Genomic DNA, 16,660 nt, shown 5'->3' with positions numbered 1-16,660 from the left:
GCTCACCCTTCCCTTGGGAGTTCTTGGGGGATCATCTGTGTTCCCTGAGGAAGGCAAGGTCCTCTGTCCCCTTACTTGCCTTGCCCCTGCAGCAGCCTCTCTCATTTTAATCTGGTGCAATATGGTTCTCTCTCCCAGTTCCCTCCCCCACCCCCATGCATCCATTTATAGATTCTGCCAGGGTCACCTGCTTTTTTTGTTCTGCCTTTTGGTAACTTTGGTAACTTCCTCCCAAACCAGAGCAAGAGGAGTTAGTGTCTTCTCCCTGCTAGAGCAAACCCATTGTCCCAAGGTGTTTTTTTTTAAAAACTAGACAATCACTGGGGGTTGATCACCCACCATTGTCTCAGGCTTGGTAGAGATGTGGCATGACCCTGCTAACTCATGGTGGATCCACCTATGTATATGCTTACCATGACATAGTAATTTCATGATACAGTGTCATAAACTCATCCACAATTCAGAAGCGGTAAAGCTGGAACCCCCAAATTATTACACACGGATTTAATGCTGAAAGTTTTAAGAACATACAGCCCCTAAAAATAAAGATGGAAACAAAATTGGGGGCATAATTCATGAAAATGTCATGAAAATATTTTCCCCATTTTTGTTCAAATCTGAACATTTTAAATTTTAAAAAATTTCAACCAGATTTACTAAAATTATTATATAGGGACATATGGAGAAACAGGCAAAAGGTTTTCACAGCAGTTAGGAACCCAATGACACAACTATGTCAACCTCTGCCACTTTCTCAACATTGTGGTCAGGGGAAGAGGCTGTACTCTGAAGGGTTTGAAATCGAGGTGGCAGTCAGTGAAGGCTGGTGATCTCTGGAGGCAAACATGGCACTCATAGGATGGGTGGGTTCCATTCACAGCAGGAGTCAAAGATTATTATTCCAGGGAGGACTGGGGTTTTGTATCCCCAAAGCCACATCTGTCTCTGGTTTGTAGCACTGCTGTGGCTGTGGCTGTGGCTGGCACAGCAGTGTTCAGCATTTCAGGAGCCCCATCACTCACCCATCTTGGGTATTCTCACTTGGGAACAGCTGTCACTTCTGCTACTGGCTGAAAGCAGTTGATCATTGATGTGAGGAATGGAACTAAAGTGCTGCTGTACAGGACACAGAAGACCTAATAACCAGGGTCTCATATAGGCTGGTCACATTTATGTGGGTTCAAATGCCCAGCCATTCCCTCAGCTAATAATCTGAACTGGATCGGAGATGTGTTTGCTGTGAGTTTGAATAGCATTTTGTGCAAATATCCCCTACTCCTAAATAACTCTGTACCACTCTGTCAGTTTACTGAAAAGATGGGGAAAAAGAAGGAGCTGAAATGTGAGCTCAGCATCAAGATCTTTGGAAATGAACTCAGCTTTTTAGCCTGTGAAGATATAAAGAGGCAAGTGAAACATTATTCCCTGAACCTGGCGGAGCTGACTGTCAAGCTTCTAAAGGTAAAAGGTTACCGTTTTGCTGTTTGAAAGTGGGTGCTTGTAGAAACTAGTTTTGAACTGATATGTAAGAGGGTGAATAACATGGATTATTATTTCTTTAAATCAAACCAAATCAGAATATTTTTCAGAAACCTCTGAGACTGGGAAATACATGGGATCTACTCTGGGTTGCAACAGATGGGGATGAGTTTGTGTCACTATGAATAAAATTTGGTTTAATATCTGGGTTATTCTTGTCCCTGTTCGCCTTGTCCAAAAATGTTCATATTTCACAGCAAAATAATACCTAGTCTTTAAACCCACACAGGGCTTACTCTAGCTGCATTTGTGCCCTTTCCAAAAATAAGGTTTGGTGCTGGTTTCTCATTCGTTTCCAAATCTGGCTCAATGAAAAGGACCTGCCGTGGAAGGGCAAATGCTATGGCAAACACAGCAGGCAATTCTGTCCCAAGCAAAATCTGGAAAAATTCTTGAGTTTGACTTTATGATATGCATAACAATTCTATTTTGTTTAATTATTTTGCTATAGGGGCAAGAGGTCCAGTTTAATAAAAGACTGAGGCTGGCCACCGAAGAATTGTTCTTTCCATCAATTTCAGGCTTTCAAGTTAGGCTGGCTTTAAATGCTTCAGCGGCAACCAATGTAAAAATCAAAGGGAATGTGGATTTCAAACAACGATCAAATTTTTTCATAAATGGATATATCAAGCCAAGGTAAAAGATGCTTTATATAGTAGGGAGCAGATACACTTCATAATTCAGGTACATTATAGTTAAACTGTAATTACTTTGAACCACACTGTGATTACAATGATTACAGTGTGGACTGTGGTTTGTATACCCAACATCATGAAGTGCATCCTACGGGCCTTTCAGAAAGCACTGGGTAGAAATCTTTAACTCAAGCACTGTAGTAATAGAAGGGAGGCAGCATGGTTTAGTGCTGGAACATGTGACTGGGAATCAGGAGTTCTTGGTTCCGCTTCTGCCTCAGAACACTTTGCTCTTTGGGTATGTCTGCAGTGCAGTAAAAACCCCATGGCACTGAGTCTCAGAGCCCAGGTCAGTTGACTCGGGATCGCAGGGCTAAAAACCTCTTGCGGGGTTTCAGAGCCTAGGTTCCAGCCTGAGACTGAACGTCTACACTGCAATTTTTAGCCCTACAGCCCCAGCCCCGCTAGCCCTCATTAGCTGACTGGGCCAGCACTGGTTGGACTGCTGGTCTTTTGTTGCTGTGTAGATGTACCCTTTGTTCCTTAAATTTCCCATCTGTAAAATGAGGTTAATAACCCTAACTCACCTTTATAAGACACATGGATGAAAAGTGCTATAGAAGTATGAAGTGTTACCATGTATTTATTACTTCCGAAAGTGAGGAGAATGAAGTGATGCCTTAGGGACAAGTTCTGTGTGGATGTGCTCTGCAATCAATTAGGAAATCCATGCAGAACAATTCAGCAACCAGCAGTGGGCTATGTTGCCATGTTATCAGGAAGCAGCAGTTTTCTATGCTGTTCATTTAATTTTAAAATTTCTATTGTTGTGCTCCTTTAGCCAGTCCAATTATAGTACCTCTAAATGAAGTTTCTAAATGTTTGCAGTTGGGTGATCTCATGAGTTGCTTTTCATATAACACAGCTGACTCTCCATTGGATTTCATAGGGGTCTTCATGATTTTGTGTCCAAATGGTCTTGGAGGATGGGATATAGCCTGAGTGTTTTTTAATAGTATGAGGGCATTCCATTGAAGTCATTCAGGCAGAAATATTCTTTTGCTGTGTTCCTACCAATTAATTAGCCTACTTTAAAAAAAAAAAAAAAAAAGTGGGAGGGAAGGTTTGTTTTAAATCCAATTAGATAAATTACACACCTCCTGTGTTTGTCTAACCTGTTCACATTGTGCTCTCGCAACTATACTTTTTTCCAAAGCAGTTTCCTGAACATGAGATGTCGGTTTAAAGATTTTTCTGAGTTACAGATAGAAATCCTTGCCCCCCAGAATTAAATGTGGCAGATCAAAGTATTGCTTCCTTCTTTTGAGGCTACTGGTGTAAAACCGTATGCCCAATTATTCCTCTATGTTGATAAGCCTCACATCATATTCTGCGACGTTATGAATTAATTTTGCAGCTGAGAATAAATTGCAGTATGTGTCAATAGAGCTATATTCCAGATTAGATCAGATTAGGATCTACCCTATATTAGTTTATCTGACTCTGTCAGACTTTTAGCAGTGTTCTTGAATTATTTTCTTGAATTTAACTATGTCACATATAAATAGAAATAGACCCAAACCAAAACACTGGATCCAACCTCTTTCCTTTCCTCCTCAGGTGGAGTTTGGATTTGAATCCAGGTTTAAATTCCTCAGCTTGTATACATCTCTTTTATAACACAGATTTTTGCTTTGGCTTGTGTTAAAATGCCTGTCTGAATATTTCAAAATTATTTAATAAAACAAAATGTTCACTTCAGTTTTCAAGTTAGCAATGAAGCATGTACAGTGCCACAGAGATAAGAAATCTGTGGCTTAGATAACGATGTTGTAAATAAAGAAGGTGCTTTTCAGTGGGAACTGTTTCTTTGCATCTCTTGACAGTGCTTTTATTCAGATTTCTGCCGAAATGGGAACTGTGGGGACTCTGGGAAGAGCTGGCTTGAACTGGGTAACAGGAATGAGGACATCAACCAGTCTCGATGGAGGAATCCAGGTGAAAAAAGGACAAGAGCTTAAAGTTTTCTTGAACACCCCCGAAGAATCCATGGAGATAATTGATTTCAGGTAAAGACAGATGAGTGCAATGTCCAGAGAACACAAACAATGATAATATTCTAAAATCAGAACTTAGCTGGCAGGTTTGCTAACAGTGTGGGATTCTACATTTGAATTCAATTTTCTCCCTATAGCTATAATGATTATACTTTGGAACTAAACTGAACAGTGACACTGAGTGTGCTGTAGATATGCCCTATAGAAACTTGCCATTTAAAAAAAAGACACTTCTCTGGGTCTATTCACACTTCAGATATTTCATTGATATTTATAAAGGTCCAGTAGGAGCTAGTAAAAGTGGAAAAAAGTACGGGGCCAAATCCTGATGTCCTTTTTCAATTTTTGCTTGATTCTTACTCAGGCAAAAGTCCCATTGCTTTGGTGGGAGTTTTGCTGAGTAAGGACTGAGAAAAACTGATGAAGGATCTTAGGACTCAGCTTAGTGTGACTAAAATTTTTTCAGTGAGTTTTGCAAGCAAATGAATGTGTTACTGATGAAGAAAAGTCTGACAGAGCTGCCAAGCACAGGTGCAAGTCCTGATGCACACATCTTTATTTCCTGGTGCCAACATTTCTCATGGTGCACTGGCACAGAAAGTTTTTGGTTCTTCATTATTATTCTGAACACAGGGCTATCAGTGGGTGGGCAGGAAAGTGAAACTGGTTAGAGTCCTGGTCTCTGAAGTGATTAAGATTTTCATACATTTTACTGGGCCATAGAGGAGAATCAGTTTATCCCTTCGTCTTTGTCAGAAGATGTAACTTTGGGAGTGAAAAGGTTCATGGGCTCTGGAGGCTACTGGGATCATGAGATTTGAACAAGGCATTATTTCCTTTGGTTCTTCTGGATGGTGCTACAGTGGCCACTTTGTGAAAATGTATTTACGCTTATATAAGCAAAATCAACTCTAGGTCTTGTACAAGGAAGGTGTCTCTGGGCCAGCTCAGAAGCAATGAGAAGTGGCTTGCATATAACAGTGTATTTCAGCAAGAGGGCAATGAGGGGTAGGGATATATGATACATGACAAACTAAACAGAAATATTTCCAGGAAACAGTGGGATTGCTCCTATCTGTGCAAAGGCATTGTGGAAGTCAAGAGTTGAAATAACAAGAACAACTTAATAGGCTGAAGATACTCAGGTCACATGGTCATCAAAATGGTATTTATAGCCAAGACTGATGTCAAAAGTCAGGGAAATAGTCACTTCTGATGGGGGTCAACTCAGTAGGGCTGTATAGCAGCATATACGACCACTTTCTCTATGTGATAACAGGGAAACAATGTGAAATTCCAGTTTAACTGCATGCCCATATGGCAGAATTTTTCTCTTATACTGTACAATTAATTGCTGTACTATAACTGGTACATCCTACCATCAGAGTGAAATGTAATCATATCACAACCACTTTTCTATAAAGTATTGATTAATTAGAGATATGACAGTAATGAACTGCAAAAGAGATTTCCTCTCCTTTTCTCACTGACTAACAATACTCTGTCTTCTCTGGAGCTTTTACATCCAAGCAGTCTATATATTTCAGGGAATTGTACCAGTGCAGCAAGAACATGGCTTTACCTCTGCAGATTAATAGTATGTAGCAACATAACTGGGCTCATTTGGTATACCATGTTTCATGAAGTGTACCCATACTTCCTTGGTGAGTACCTGCTGACATCCCTGAATGTTGGGTAAAGGATGCTTCATGTTTCAACAACTTCCAGAAGTTAAACTGATGAACTGTTTGTGTTAATGTGAGCTAGGCTTTTTAGTGTATATTTCCAGCAGTTTTCTCTTTTCTTCTTACTTTCAGATATGACGGAAGTCCAACTGGAAAATTCTGGATCAGCAAAATGGCTGGATGTGTTGACATATTATAAACCACATGCTCTAGCCTCTTAGAAGTGACAACAGATTTATAAAACATTTACAGCACGTGTATCATTGCTACTTTTTTACCTGTGTCTTGGTTTTGGACACTTCATTATTGTATGATGTGGAATGCAGGCAAACTTCTGAGCTACAAGGCTGTAGAATTGCATTTAAAGAACTCCTGTTAAGACCATAGGGAGCTTACTGGTTTAATTTTGCTATTGAGATCCAGGGTGGTTGACAGACCCATGTGTCTGGTAAAGAATGGAGGTCAAATCTAAGCTGTTTTTCTCTCTTTATCGTACCGTTTAAATAAGTTAGAAGCTGTGTTGAATTATATACTTCAAGGGTATTGGTTTGCATTTTGGGCCTGGTGTGTTTTCTCCATCATTAGTTCACTTTTTCTACCGTTGTGGTTTGTAGCTGCGGATTAGTTGTGGTTGGGAATTAGATGCTTTTGGATAATGGCTTTTAAACCATTTTTCTTCGTGTTACAGAACTGTATGAGCATAGGTTGAGTAAACAGGCTGTGGGCTATGGAGGTCCATGGAGGATAATGGTAGCATCTGAATGGAGGATTGCATAGCGTAATGTATGGGAGCTAGCCCCCACCCTTGAATCTTCTTCTGTACTGGAGAGAGAGATCCCCTTTTCTGGCTTCCCACATTCTGTGTGATGAAACCAAATCAGTTCTGTCTTCAGGAGCTTTCGCAATCATAGAAAGCTCAAGGAAAAGCCAAGGGATAGAACATTAACTTACTTTCAATGAATTTCCAGCTAAAGGACAAAAGTTAGCAGAATGTGAAAGCTGTAGTTCACACTGCATAGGCAAATCTGCAGATGGCACAAATATTTGGCTTATGGAACTCATTCAGGGTAGTGCAATGTCCATCCACACAACTCTTCTTTCTCCCTACACTCAATATTTTCATCTCAGAATAATCTTAAATAATCATTTTACAATAATATTAAATTGATATTATTACGGAGTCTACTTTATTAACCCTTTCATGCTTATCAAAGGTGGAGTCTTTGCACACCCAAGCTCCAATGAAGCCCTGCAAGAAATTCAGAATTGGAACGTAGTTGATGGCCAGATCATACCCTACACTGGGGAGAGAAGGGAAGCACGGAGGGCCAGGAATTACTCTCACTTGTCTGAACTATTTGGCGAGGTGATGTCTAAACTGCAGCTCATCTGTCCTCCGACTGTCCAAATTCACAGCATCCTCCTTCGTGGGCTTGGTGCTACCTTGCTTTGGATGGGATATGGCTGTGTGGAGAGGGAGTGAGACCAAATGAGTGGCAACTGTTCATGGCATCATCCTTCCTCAAACCTGCCAGCAACTGCAAGCAAGAAACACTGCTGTCCTTGTCAGGTCACAGTTTAGCACAGAGTTTTTTGGTATTTGCTGGTTTTGAATTCTCTGGACTGGTTTGCTTTTATCCCTCACTATTTGATATTCATTTTCTCCCTTCTTTTCACTTGGTAGGAGCTGCCTCCTCTGTACAATCTATGGCCTTATTCTCTTTTCACTTTACTCAGTGTGAATTAGGAGTTACTCCACTGAAGTCAGTGGCGTTGCATTGGTGCGAATCGGGAGAATCAGATCTTATACGTTTGTTCTACTTCTAAATGTTCTGATTAGAGTCAGGATTGTTCTTCATCTCCTCGGTGCAAATTCACCCCTGTACTGAGACCCAACACAAGTTCTATGCACTACTTAAGTCCCTATTAAGGTTTAAAGTGGTGCATAAGCTTTGTGCAAGACTTCCACAAAGAAGAGACTTGCCCCACAATGAATGAAACATATAGAGACCTCAGCAGAATGTCACCTTGCTAATAACATTTTTCCACCTAGGAGAAGATGAAACGAAATCAAAAGAAAGACAAACCAGCTCAATTATTATAAGAACACGTAGCAGTGATAAAAATGAGTTATTTTAAAATGGCTATTTGCATTTCTTTGTTATAGCTCTAAACTTTACCTCAAAACGGTGGATGGGACGGAAAATATTGATGGTTTTCAAGACCAAATAGAAACCAAATCCTGCACTAGTGAGGAAGGTAGGCTTGTGGATGTCTATCATATAGAATTAAACCACTTTCAAATGTCTAAAAGGCCTGAATCATAACAAACAGCACATTTACACAATAGTGAATTTCTTCTCATCCCATTGCTTCAGAATAATCTACATGTTAGTAATTCTTTTCAGGTGGTCTGTGTGTCCTCTTGACTTAGTCAGAATGCTGTTCTAACTGAACCGAATGCTCTTGTGTTTCACCAGCATCCAAGATTTTTGGCTGGCAGTTGTGTTCTGAAATGTCTTATCATGGTAAAACCAGTGGTTTGTCTTTCCCATTCTCTGGATCAGCAAAAGCAGCGATGACATTAAAGAAGCAAGATAGAGGCTTGCAACAGTACCTGATGGAAGCAGCCTATAACTATGTTGCTCAGGTACAGTTACACCACCTGTTAGACTTCAGTGAAAAACAGTGTTTTAGCACATTGTATGCTCCAACCCAGCTAGTCGCCAGCGGCTAGAGACTCTTCTCTGGCATAGAAAGAAAAATGTTACATTGAAACAACTACCTGACACTTATGGTGGATAATTATTATTATCCCTATATAACAGATAGATCACAGACCGATTAAGTGACTTGACTAAGGTCACATAGTCAGATACTGATAGAGCTGGGAGCAGAACCCAGATTTCCTTACTCAATGCCTTGAGCTAAACACAAAGCAACACTGGCTTTCTTTAACTCCTTTTCTATAAGTGCACAGTGTAAAATTGACCTAATAATTAATCAGATTCAACCAGTATGAATTGTTAATGTAGGTACACTTTCACCAATTTAATATTTGCTGACCTCAGTGTTAAGATAACTTAAGCTAAATTAACTACACAAGAGTTAAACAGACTTAAGTTGTTTCTATGTTAAGGCTTTGCTCCAGTTTAACTAGATAGATTTTTTAAAAATAATTTAGCACTTTTATATGGACAAGGCCTAGGAAAGAGGATTTTCTGCACTGTGGAGAAGATAGTAAGGATTTCTAACTTTTAAAAATCTATAGACTCAAAATGTTTGAGGGTGTTTTCTGACGTACCGGTGTTACCATGTCAAGGTTATTGTTGGTATCTTTGAACTGAAACACAGCCTTTAGGAAACTTCTTTGGAAAAGTGTTTAGGTAGTTGGTGCCTGTGGTGGTGGGAGATGTAAAACTGGCTTAGCCATTAGCTAAGTGAGAGAAGCATAAAGTGACTGGAGCATGAGTGAATGGAGTATCTAAAATAATCTAATTTTAAGCAAAACAGACAGTCAAAGACACTTATGTCCCACTCAACAGGAAAATGTGAACAGCCCTGAGAAATTCCATGCAAAATAGGGTATGATATTAGCAAAGCCATTGATTGACATCTGGAGCCAGCAATTCTCTAGACACTGTAACTGAGAAGAGTACTGTGGGGTTGGGATTTCCAGATCTAGGGTGGGAGAAATGCAGAGACTGTGACACTGTAAAATGACTGGCACAACAATGGAAAGTAGAGCATCTTTCTGATTGGCCCACAATGTTCTCTACTTGTCATGGATTAAATACAGAGTTACAGAGTCTGCCATTTAAAATGGCACATAAACTAGTGCATTCCACTTTGTGTTTGTAGCAACATTTATAAAAATTATTTTTTTCATTATGATTTTAATCCAAAGCTTAGCATTCTATTGTAAGACTATGTCCTATGAAATTCAGTGACTTCCATGAATAGCAGTGGGAAAACATTCTAATGCTAATTGAATGTGGCCCAAGAATATGAAAATACTTAATGAAAATAGCAGAAAAGATTTGAGTGAGTTAAGCTCTGTAACTGGATCCTGGGTTAGAATTTTCTCAAAGTCTGGCAGGGTGCAGCAGAATTTCAAGAGGTTCTCTGGCTGCTGTGAAATCCTAGGTGTTCAAATGAGAATTCACAAGTCTTTCACTTGGCAGGGAATGGAAAATGCATTGAGATGCAAATTAATACTATCACCTGTATGAGAAACATTTGGAATAAAATTAAATTGGAAATGCACACCTGGAAATGGCTTATACAAGAATTATAGAAGTAGATTGGAAAACCAGTCTTTAGTATCATAGCGGTGGAGCCTGCTGTGATTCCTTGACAGAATTCTGCATGGCATTTTGTAAATTTCTTTTTTTCCAGGAAGATTCTTGGATTCCAAGTGAAGCTGTCCTTCATTTTTTTATTGGGACACCAAAGTCAGAACTGAAAAGGGATGTTGGTGTTGACCTCAATTTTAACGTCCCACAGAAACAATTCAGAATCAAATTTATACAACCAAAGAAAAAAATCCAAGTTGATGGTAGGTCTTTCAACTAACAGATGGATCCTCTGCTAGTGGAAATCAGGGGAGATCCATTAAAGTCCATGGAGTTACTCCAATATACACCAGCCAAGGATCTAGCTGTAAATTTGTACTGAATTGTATGATAGCCGTTCAGCTAAAGTTTATGATATCATTATAGATTCTCCATTGGCTGTGGTAATTGTATCTTTATTAATCCAAAGGTTCATAAGATCACTGGGAGTTGAAATTCAGAATGAAAAAAAATTGGAATTTCCTGCAGAATGGGAATTCTAGGTTCTGGCCAGCTCTACTTAAGAGCCTAACTCCCATTTTCAAATATGACAGCCACATAGGAACCTAAGGTTCACTGAAAAATCAATGGGACTTAAGTATGTAGAAAACTAAGTCTCTTTTGAAAATGAGATGTAGGCTCCAAAGTCACTTTTGAAAATTTTACCCCACACCTCTTATTGTTTTTCTTTGCTCTGTTAGTATTTGTTATTTAATTCTGAAAATGTATTATTCACAACAATTGTGAATAACATGTTGTGATACATTTTTATGTAAGATACAGGAAAAAATGTATTGCACTAGATACGTATCAAAAAAAGAAAACATCTGTGTTCTTTCCTATTTCTCTAAGGAAAACTTGAGTTATCTAGGAATTCACGAATTGGACACCTGGAGCTGATACTAGATGACAAAGATGTCTATTACATTAAGGTACATACTCAAAATATGAGGTTTTCAATATTAGGATGAAATGCACAAATAGAAATGGGCTGAAAAAATCCCCATAGAAGGACAATGAGACACCTGTATTCTGAAATAGTGTCTGAATAATCAGTTAGCGGAATGAGTGAGGTCTCTATTACAGGTAACACATACTGGCAGATCATCCCTAAATGGTTTTTTATAAGCAAAGAAATAGCCTTAAGCACCAACATATAAGCAAAAGCAATTTTGTTCCATTCAGATTTTGTGCTTAAAAACAATAGCTGTGCACTATGAGCTCGATCCAAAGTCAGGGGAACAACTCATATTGACTTCAGTAGGTTTGGTTCAGTAAGCATATGTGCAATTTAAACTCCCGTGTCCTCTCAGCTACTTAGAGAGCCGAGATGTTTGGATTTTAAGTAGCTTGAAAGATTGGTAATGGAATATGGAGCCTTTTGCCTCCAGCTGTTGTAGCTATTTTCATTTGTGCCCATGGCAGCACTGACTAATAAACTGTCAGGCCGGAGAGTTCTAACAGTGAATTCTGTTTTCTGGCCTTGGTTGTTGACGAAGTTCAGGATTACAATACGTACTCTGCTGCCACTGACTCCAGGTTACAAGTTATCATTGGGGGTTTATGTGAAATGAGTTTGGCCTTAATCTAATTCTTCGTGGTATTACTCTGAGTAAAATCAAGTAGGCAGAGCTCTGCTCCTGCAGAGCCCTAATGATGCACCAAGCACGGCTCCGTGTGAGTGCAGCGGCCCATGCTCCTACCTACCCCTGTGCTTCTATATGCAGGATTGGGGCTTTAAACAATATTTAACTTATTTTTCACTTGCATTTGGTACAAAATGAATAAACTGAAGTGATTTCTTACAGCAGGCTTTTAGTGGCAGTCACAAATTTTTACAATGGAAAGTTATATTCTGGTCATGCATAGTGTCTATGACTGAACCCAGGGTTAGCTTTTCACTAGCATGAACTCTGTAGATACAGGAATATCCCAAATATTCCTCTTTTAAAGATATGCTTTGCATCATAGCTAAGAAAGAAACAGGATCACGCCAATGCTAACACTATAAAAGAAAAAAAAATCACGTGGGTAGAAATTTAACATTGAAATCCTACTGAGATGTTTATTCCCCTCCCTAGGATTTACACTATATTAGTTCACCTTTTTTCATTACTTGATTAGCAACTTAGGGCTGGAAGCCACATCTACTGTGGGTCAGTAGCCTCAATCCTACTTAGTTGTTACATATTTTTCAACAAGTAGAGTAGCTTGCTAGCTGTTTTTTCCTATAGTACAGTTTTAACCTAGACATTTTGACCTTTTCTTCTCTTTTGCAGAGCAGCAAATCAAATGCTAATTAACATTGCAGAGTGCTGCACTTGCATTCCAGCCAACCAAAATAAAGTGTTCAAACTGCCATTTAGTCAATGTTTTCGACAACACCATGTCACACAAATTTTGTTTTCGTTTTGTGTTTCAGTTTTTTGGTCAGTCCTGCAATGTATTGTATGTTCTCAACTTCCATTGAAGTCAGTGTGAGCAGAGAGTACCCAGCACCTCACAGGACTGGGTTCTTTGTCTTGTTTTGAAAATAAATTCACCTTCTCCTGCCCCATTATTTGTGAAGAACAGGTTTTGCATTTTCTAAATTGAAAATATAAAAATTCCCTCTCCTGCTCCCACATTGGTAAAGTGTGCATCTTTGCTATCTAGGTACCATATACTGACTGAGTCTGTTTCTCAAAACATATCAAGTTGCATTTTTGGATTGGTTTTTTTTTTTAGGGAATGACAGATTTGCAAACAGTGAGTGGAGAGCAGAGATACACAATCCAGCTGGAGGTAAAGCTGATAAAGCAAGGCAGCCCAATAGTTCTGTCAGGAAACATCACTAAGCAAGTTGGCAAGAAGATAGCTTTTTCAGTGTCTCTGAATAATTTATTGAAGGATGCAGCATTTCTTTCAGGTTGGTGGACAAAGTACTTGTCATATAAATGAGTGGGATCTGGAGTCCTTGGGACATACAATGTATATGCTGAGAAAGAGCATATGTTCTAGTTCTCTTCTTTGATGGGAATTAAAATGCTTTTGAAATTAATGCCTTTGAAATACATACATCTTAAAGGCATTAATTTGTGTAAAATTGACTTACCATTGAAGAGTAATGGCAGATATACAGTAAATTAAACATTTTCCTTGAATCCCTGGGCCTGAAAAGAAAAAGTTTAAGTAGCATTAACATTTGCAAGGAGTCATTTATTTAAAAAAATTCTTATCCTATTTTCTATCATTCACTATTGTGTTACAAAATACCACTCCCCCCCCCAACTCACTCATTCTCTCATACGTTCCACCTCTTGAGATCTGGTGTTCCAAAGATATTTGGATTTATTCTGAAACAAAATATTTCTTTTCCTTACAAAAATATTGAGGGAAAGAATCAGAAAGAAGGGCTCCTGGTAATGTGGCTAGATAAAAAGGTGAATTCAGGTTTTGGAATAAATCAAAGATGTAAGACTCAGGTTCCCCATTTTTTTCCCCATGACAAAATATCTTAGTGCAGTGGTTCTCAAACTTATTTGATGGCCCCCTTTTTTGTGTGTCTCGAGTCCCTTACGCCCCTCCTGCTACCCAGCTCTCAAGGCAGAGCAGAGAGCTGCAGCTGGGTGCCCAGCTCTGAAGGCAGTGCCACTGCCACCTTTACTTCTGTGCTGCTGCTGGTAGAAGTGCAACCTTCAGAACTGGGTGGATTGCCATCCTTACGTCTCCCGACCAGCAGCCTCTGCTCTCCACTCTGCCTTCAGAGCTGGGTGACCTGAGAGCACCGCTGCCAGCAGCAACGGAGAAAGAAGGCATTGCGACTCCTACTTCTGCATTGCTGCTGGCGGCAGCACTGCCTTCAGAGCTGGGTGCCCAGCCAGCAGCTGCTGTTCCCTGGCCACCCAGCTCTGAAGGCAGAGCAGCTTCTCACAATCCCACCGCCCCCTCTGTTTGAGAACCTCTGTATTAGTGGAATTTCCAAGGATCCTCTGGGGTTAAAGGTAGGAAATGCTTTCCCCTTGCTGTGTCAGCATTACTTGTATAGAGAAATGTCGCAATATTTATTACTTCAGAATAAGGGAGCGGGTTAGATTAATAGGAAAAATAAACAAAAGGAGCTGTAAAATGGTGAAAGATGCCTATTGACAGGCCTGAAAGTGTGTTCCTGTCTTCATCCATAGCACAGGCAGTCCCAGTGGGAGCTTCCCCACATAATCCATCTCATCCCTATTCTGGGAAGATCATCTCCAGGGTGCGAGTTCAGTCTCTGTCCCTATTTGGCCCTGAACCAGGCTGCTGAGACTTCCAAAAGAGGCAGTGGTGTTTCTTTGTAGGCTCTTATCCACTGGGAATTCGGCTGAATCCACTCCTCTTTTCACACAGACTATTACATCGTAATAGTGTGTGGTCACAGTAATCTGGGCTGACTTTGAACCAATGAGCTACTGTAGACATGAAAAGCTCCTTAGCCATTGACCAGTCCTCACCACTCCCTGAAAGGGTTGATCCTGCAAGGCAGTACACTCACTCACTGGGGAAGCTGAAGGCACTTGCTATGTCACAGTCCAGGGCTCTAGGGCTGCATTTTAGAAGGTGCTGTGTGTGTTTTCCCAGCAATGTATCCTTTTTCTGACTGCACAGTTCTTATCTTGTGCCGCTGCATGGTAACTTCTGCTCTTTCTGCAGTATTTCTGGAGAAAAAGGTTGATGATAAACTGAGGCAGTACTCACTTGAAGGGGAGACCTACTTTCCAGGTGTTCTTGGATCTCACACCATTGGCCTGCTGCAGCAACGAGGGAGCCTGTGGTCTAACGCTCTGAGAATAAAATATGGACTCCTAGGTACCGTGTAAATGACATTTATTGTTATGCAGAAGAACAAAGCTAAAACATTAAAACTGTCTCACATTTTTGTGCACATCATTTTTCCATATAGTCAGGGTCCCTCTTTTTTTCAGGACAGGAAAACATGGCTGCCTTGTGATTTATAAGGTCTGATTGGTCAACCCAGGCATATGCTTCTGCTCCCCAATTAGAATTCCAATGAAAAAAACTCAGAGTGAATTTAAAATGTCATTGCTGCAAATATTCTCCAATATTTGCTTTAAAATACACTGTTTCTGCAAATAATTCTGCAGTTGCTAGAATGTTTATGAAAAGTAAACTAAACAGATGCAGAAATTCAGTGAATTCATTTAAAAATGAGGAAATATTTCCAGAAAATGTTTTGCAGTATTTCCCCAGCTACATTATTCTAGACTAAAAATACCTAGACATTAAATTTACTGGGCAGCCAAAGCAGTCAGACAATCAAAGGAGTTATATGGCTATTACTGAATAGCTATAGTAGTTGGCCACAGTGTGCATTAAAACCTGACCGTGTATATGAATATGGCATATTAATTGTGGGTCTTGTGTAGAGATATGACTATCTAATTTTTCTTAAACCAGCACAGATGTGATCTCATCACTTTGCTAAAAGTCATCATTGAATGGCATGTTAATTAGAATATCATTTACAGGGAAACAAATATTTTTCAACAATATTAGTAAATGGTAAGTGTTTGTGTATTGAAATGGCTATTCTAGTTTATACAATTACCCACTAACAGCAAATATCTTTGAGCTTGGTGCTAAAAATAAGGGACCAAATCAATACATACCCACAGTGCATCCCAAGCATTCGAAATCATGAGTTTGACTTAAAAATCATGTGATTTTAAACAAAAATTATTTTGGTGGGGTTTTTTTGTGTCTGCTGTTGTTTGAGCCTAAAGGGTACAAGTTCTCAAGGTCTTCTCATCAGCCATTACTTTTCTTTTTTTTAAATGAAAGCCAAGATTCTCATGTATCACATGGCTCTAGGAGCTAGGGTTTTAACAAAAACAAAAAACCTCCAAGTATTGAGATCCACCATAAAATCACAAAAGCTGGCAATCTTCTACTTGCTCAGTTTTTGAAAAGTTTTTACCCAGATAAAACTTCCACTGAAGAAGTAAAATTAATGCCTGGGTGTTTCTCTTACTTCTGAGGGGATGGAAAGATGGAGGAGGAGAAGAGAAACTGTAGAAAATATGGCAGAACAAACATTAGCGTATCTTGGTTTTCCTTCAGCAAAAATCAGCCTAAATACTTGACTGTTTTCATTTTGCCTTCTGATGTAAAACAGATGTTTCCAATTTCCAGAACTTGGAAACTTCTCTTATTTTATTAGAGAATAAAATAAACAGAGGCCCAAAGTCATAAGTAAATCCTAAATGTGGCACATCTCTTTAGGTTTTCATTTCTAATGGAACTTGTAGAATAAATCAAAGTTTGTATGACCTAACCCAGTCATCCCCCACTTTGATAAGCAGTTTTACCAGACAGAGACCTCAGCTAAAACAGCCTCTGCCAGGCATATTTCATTCACACTTCCATGCACTCTC

The 16,660-nt window shown here is 39.5% G+C and overlaps 1 protein-coding gene across 1 annotated transcript in view; it reads left to right on the top strand.

The window, feature by feature from the left end:
• The window catches only part of LOC137155263 (uncharacterized), a 156,249-nt gene that overhangs the window by 63,241 nt on the left and 76,348 nt on the right, over positions 1-16,660 (top strand). The window contains exons 19-27 of the mRNA XM_067551467.1: positions 1,306-1,461; positions 1,991-2,175; positions 4,061-4,243; positions 8,084-8,175; positions 8,397-8,566; positions 10,315-10,474; positions 11,103-11,182; positions 12,978-13,158; positions 14,919-15,074. Of these exons, the coding sequence (XP_067407568.1) occupies positions 1,306-1,461; positions 1,991-2,175; positions 4,061-4,243; positions 8,084-8,175; positions 8,397-8,566; positions 10,315-10,474; positions 11,103-11,182; positions 12,978-13,158; positions 14,919-15,074 (1,363 nt within the window). The remainder of the gene's footprint in view (positions 1-1,305; positions 1,462-1,990; positions 2,176-4,060; positions 4,244-8,083; positions 8,176-8,396; positions 8,567-10,314; positions 10,475-11,102; positions 11,183-12,977; positions 13,159-14,918; positions 15,075-16,660) is intronic.

Source organism: Emydura macquarii, unplaced genomic scaffold (genome assembly GCF_026122565.2).
Source record: "Emydura macquarii macquarii isolate MOO-44397 ecotype Brisbane River unplaced genomic scaffold, CSIRO-AGI_Emac_v2 contig_1348, whole genome shotgun sequence".
In the NCBI taxonomy this organism is placed as follows: Eukaryota; Metazoa; Chordata; order Testudines; family Chelidae; genus Emydura; species Emydura macquarii.
This window is presented reverse-complemented; position numbering and strand designations above follow the sequence as displayed.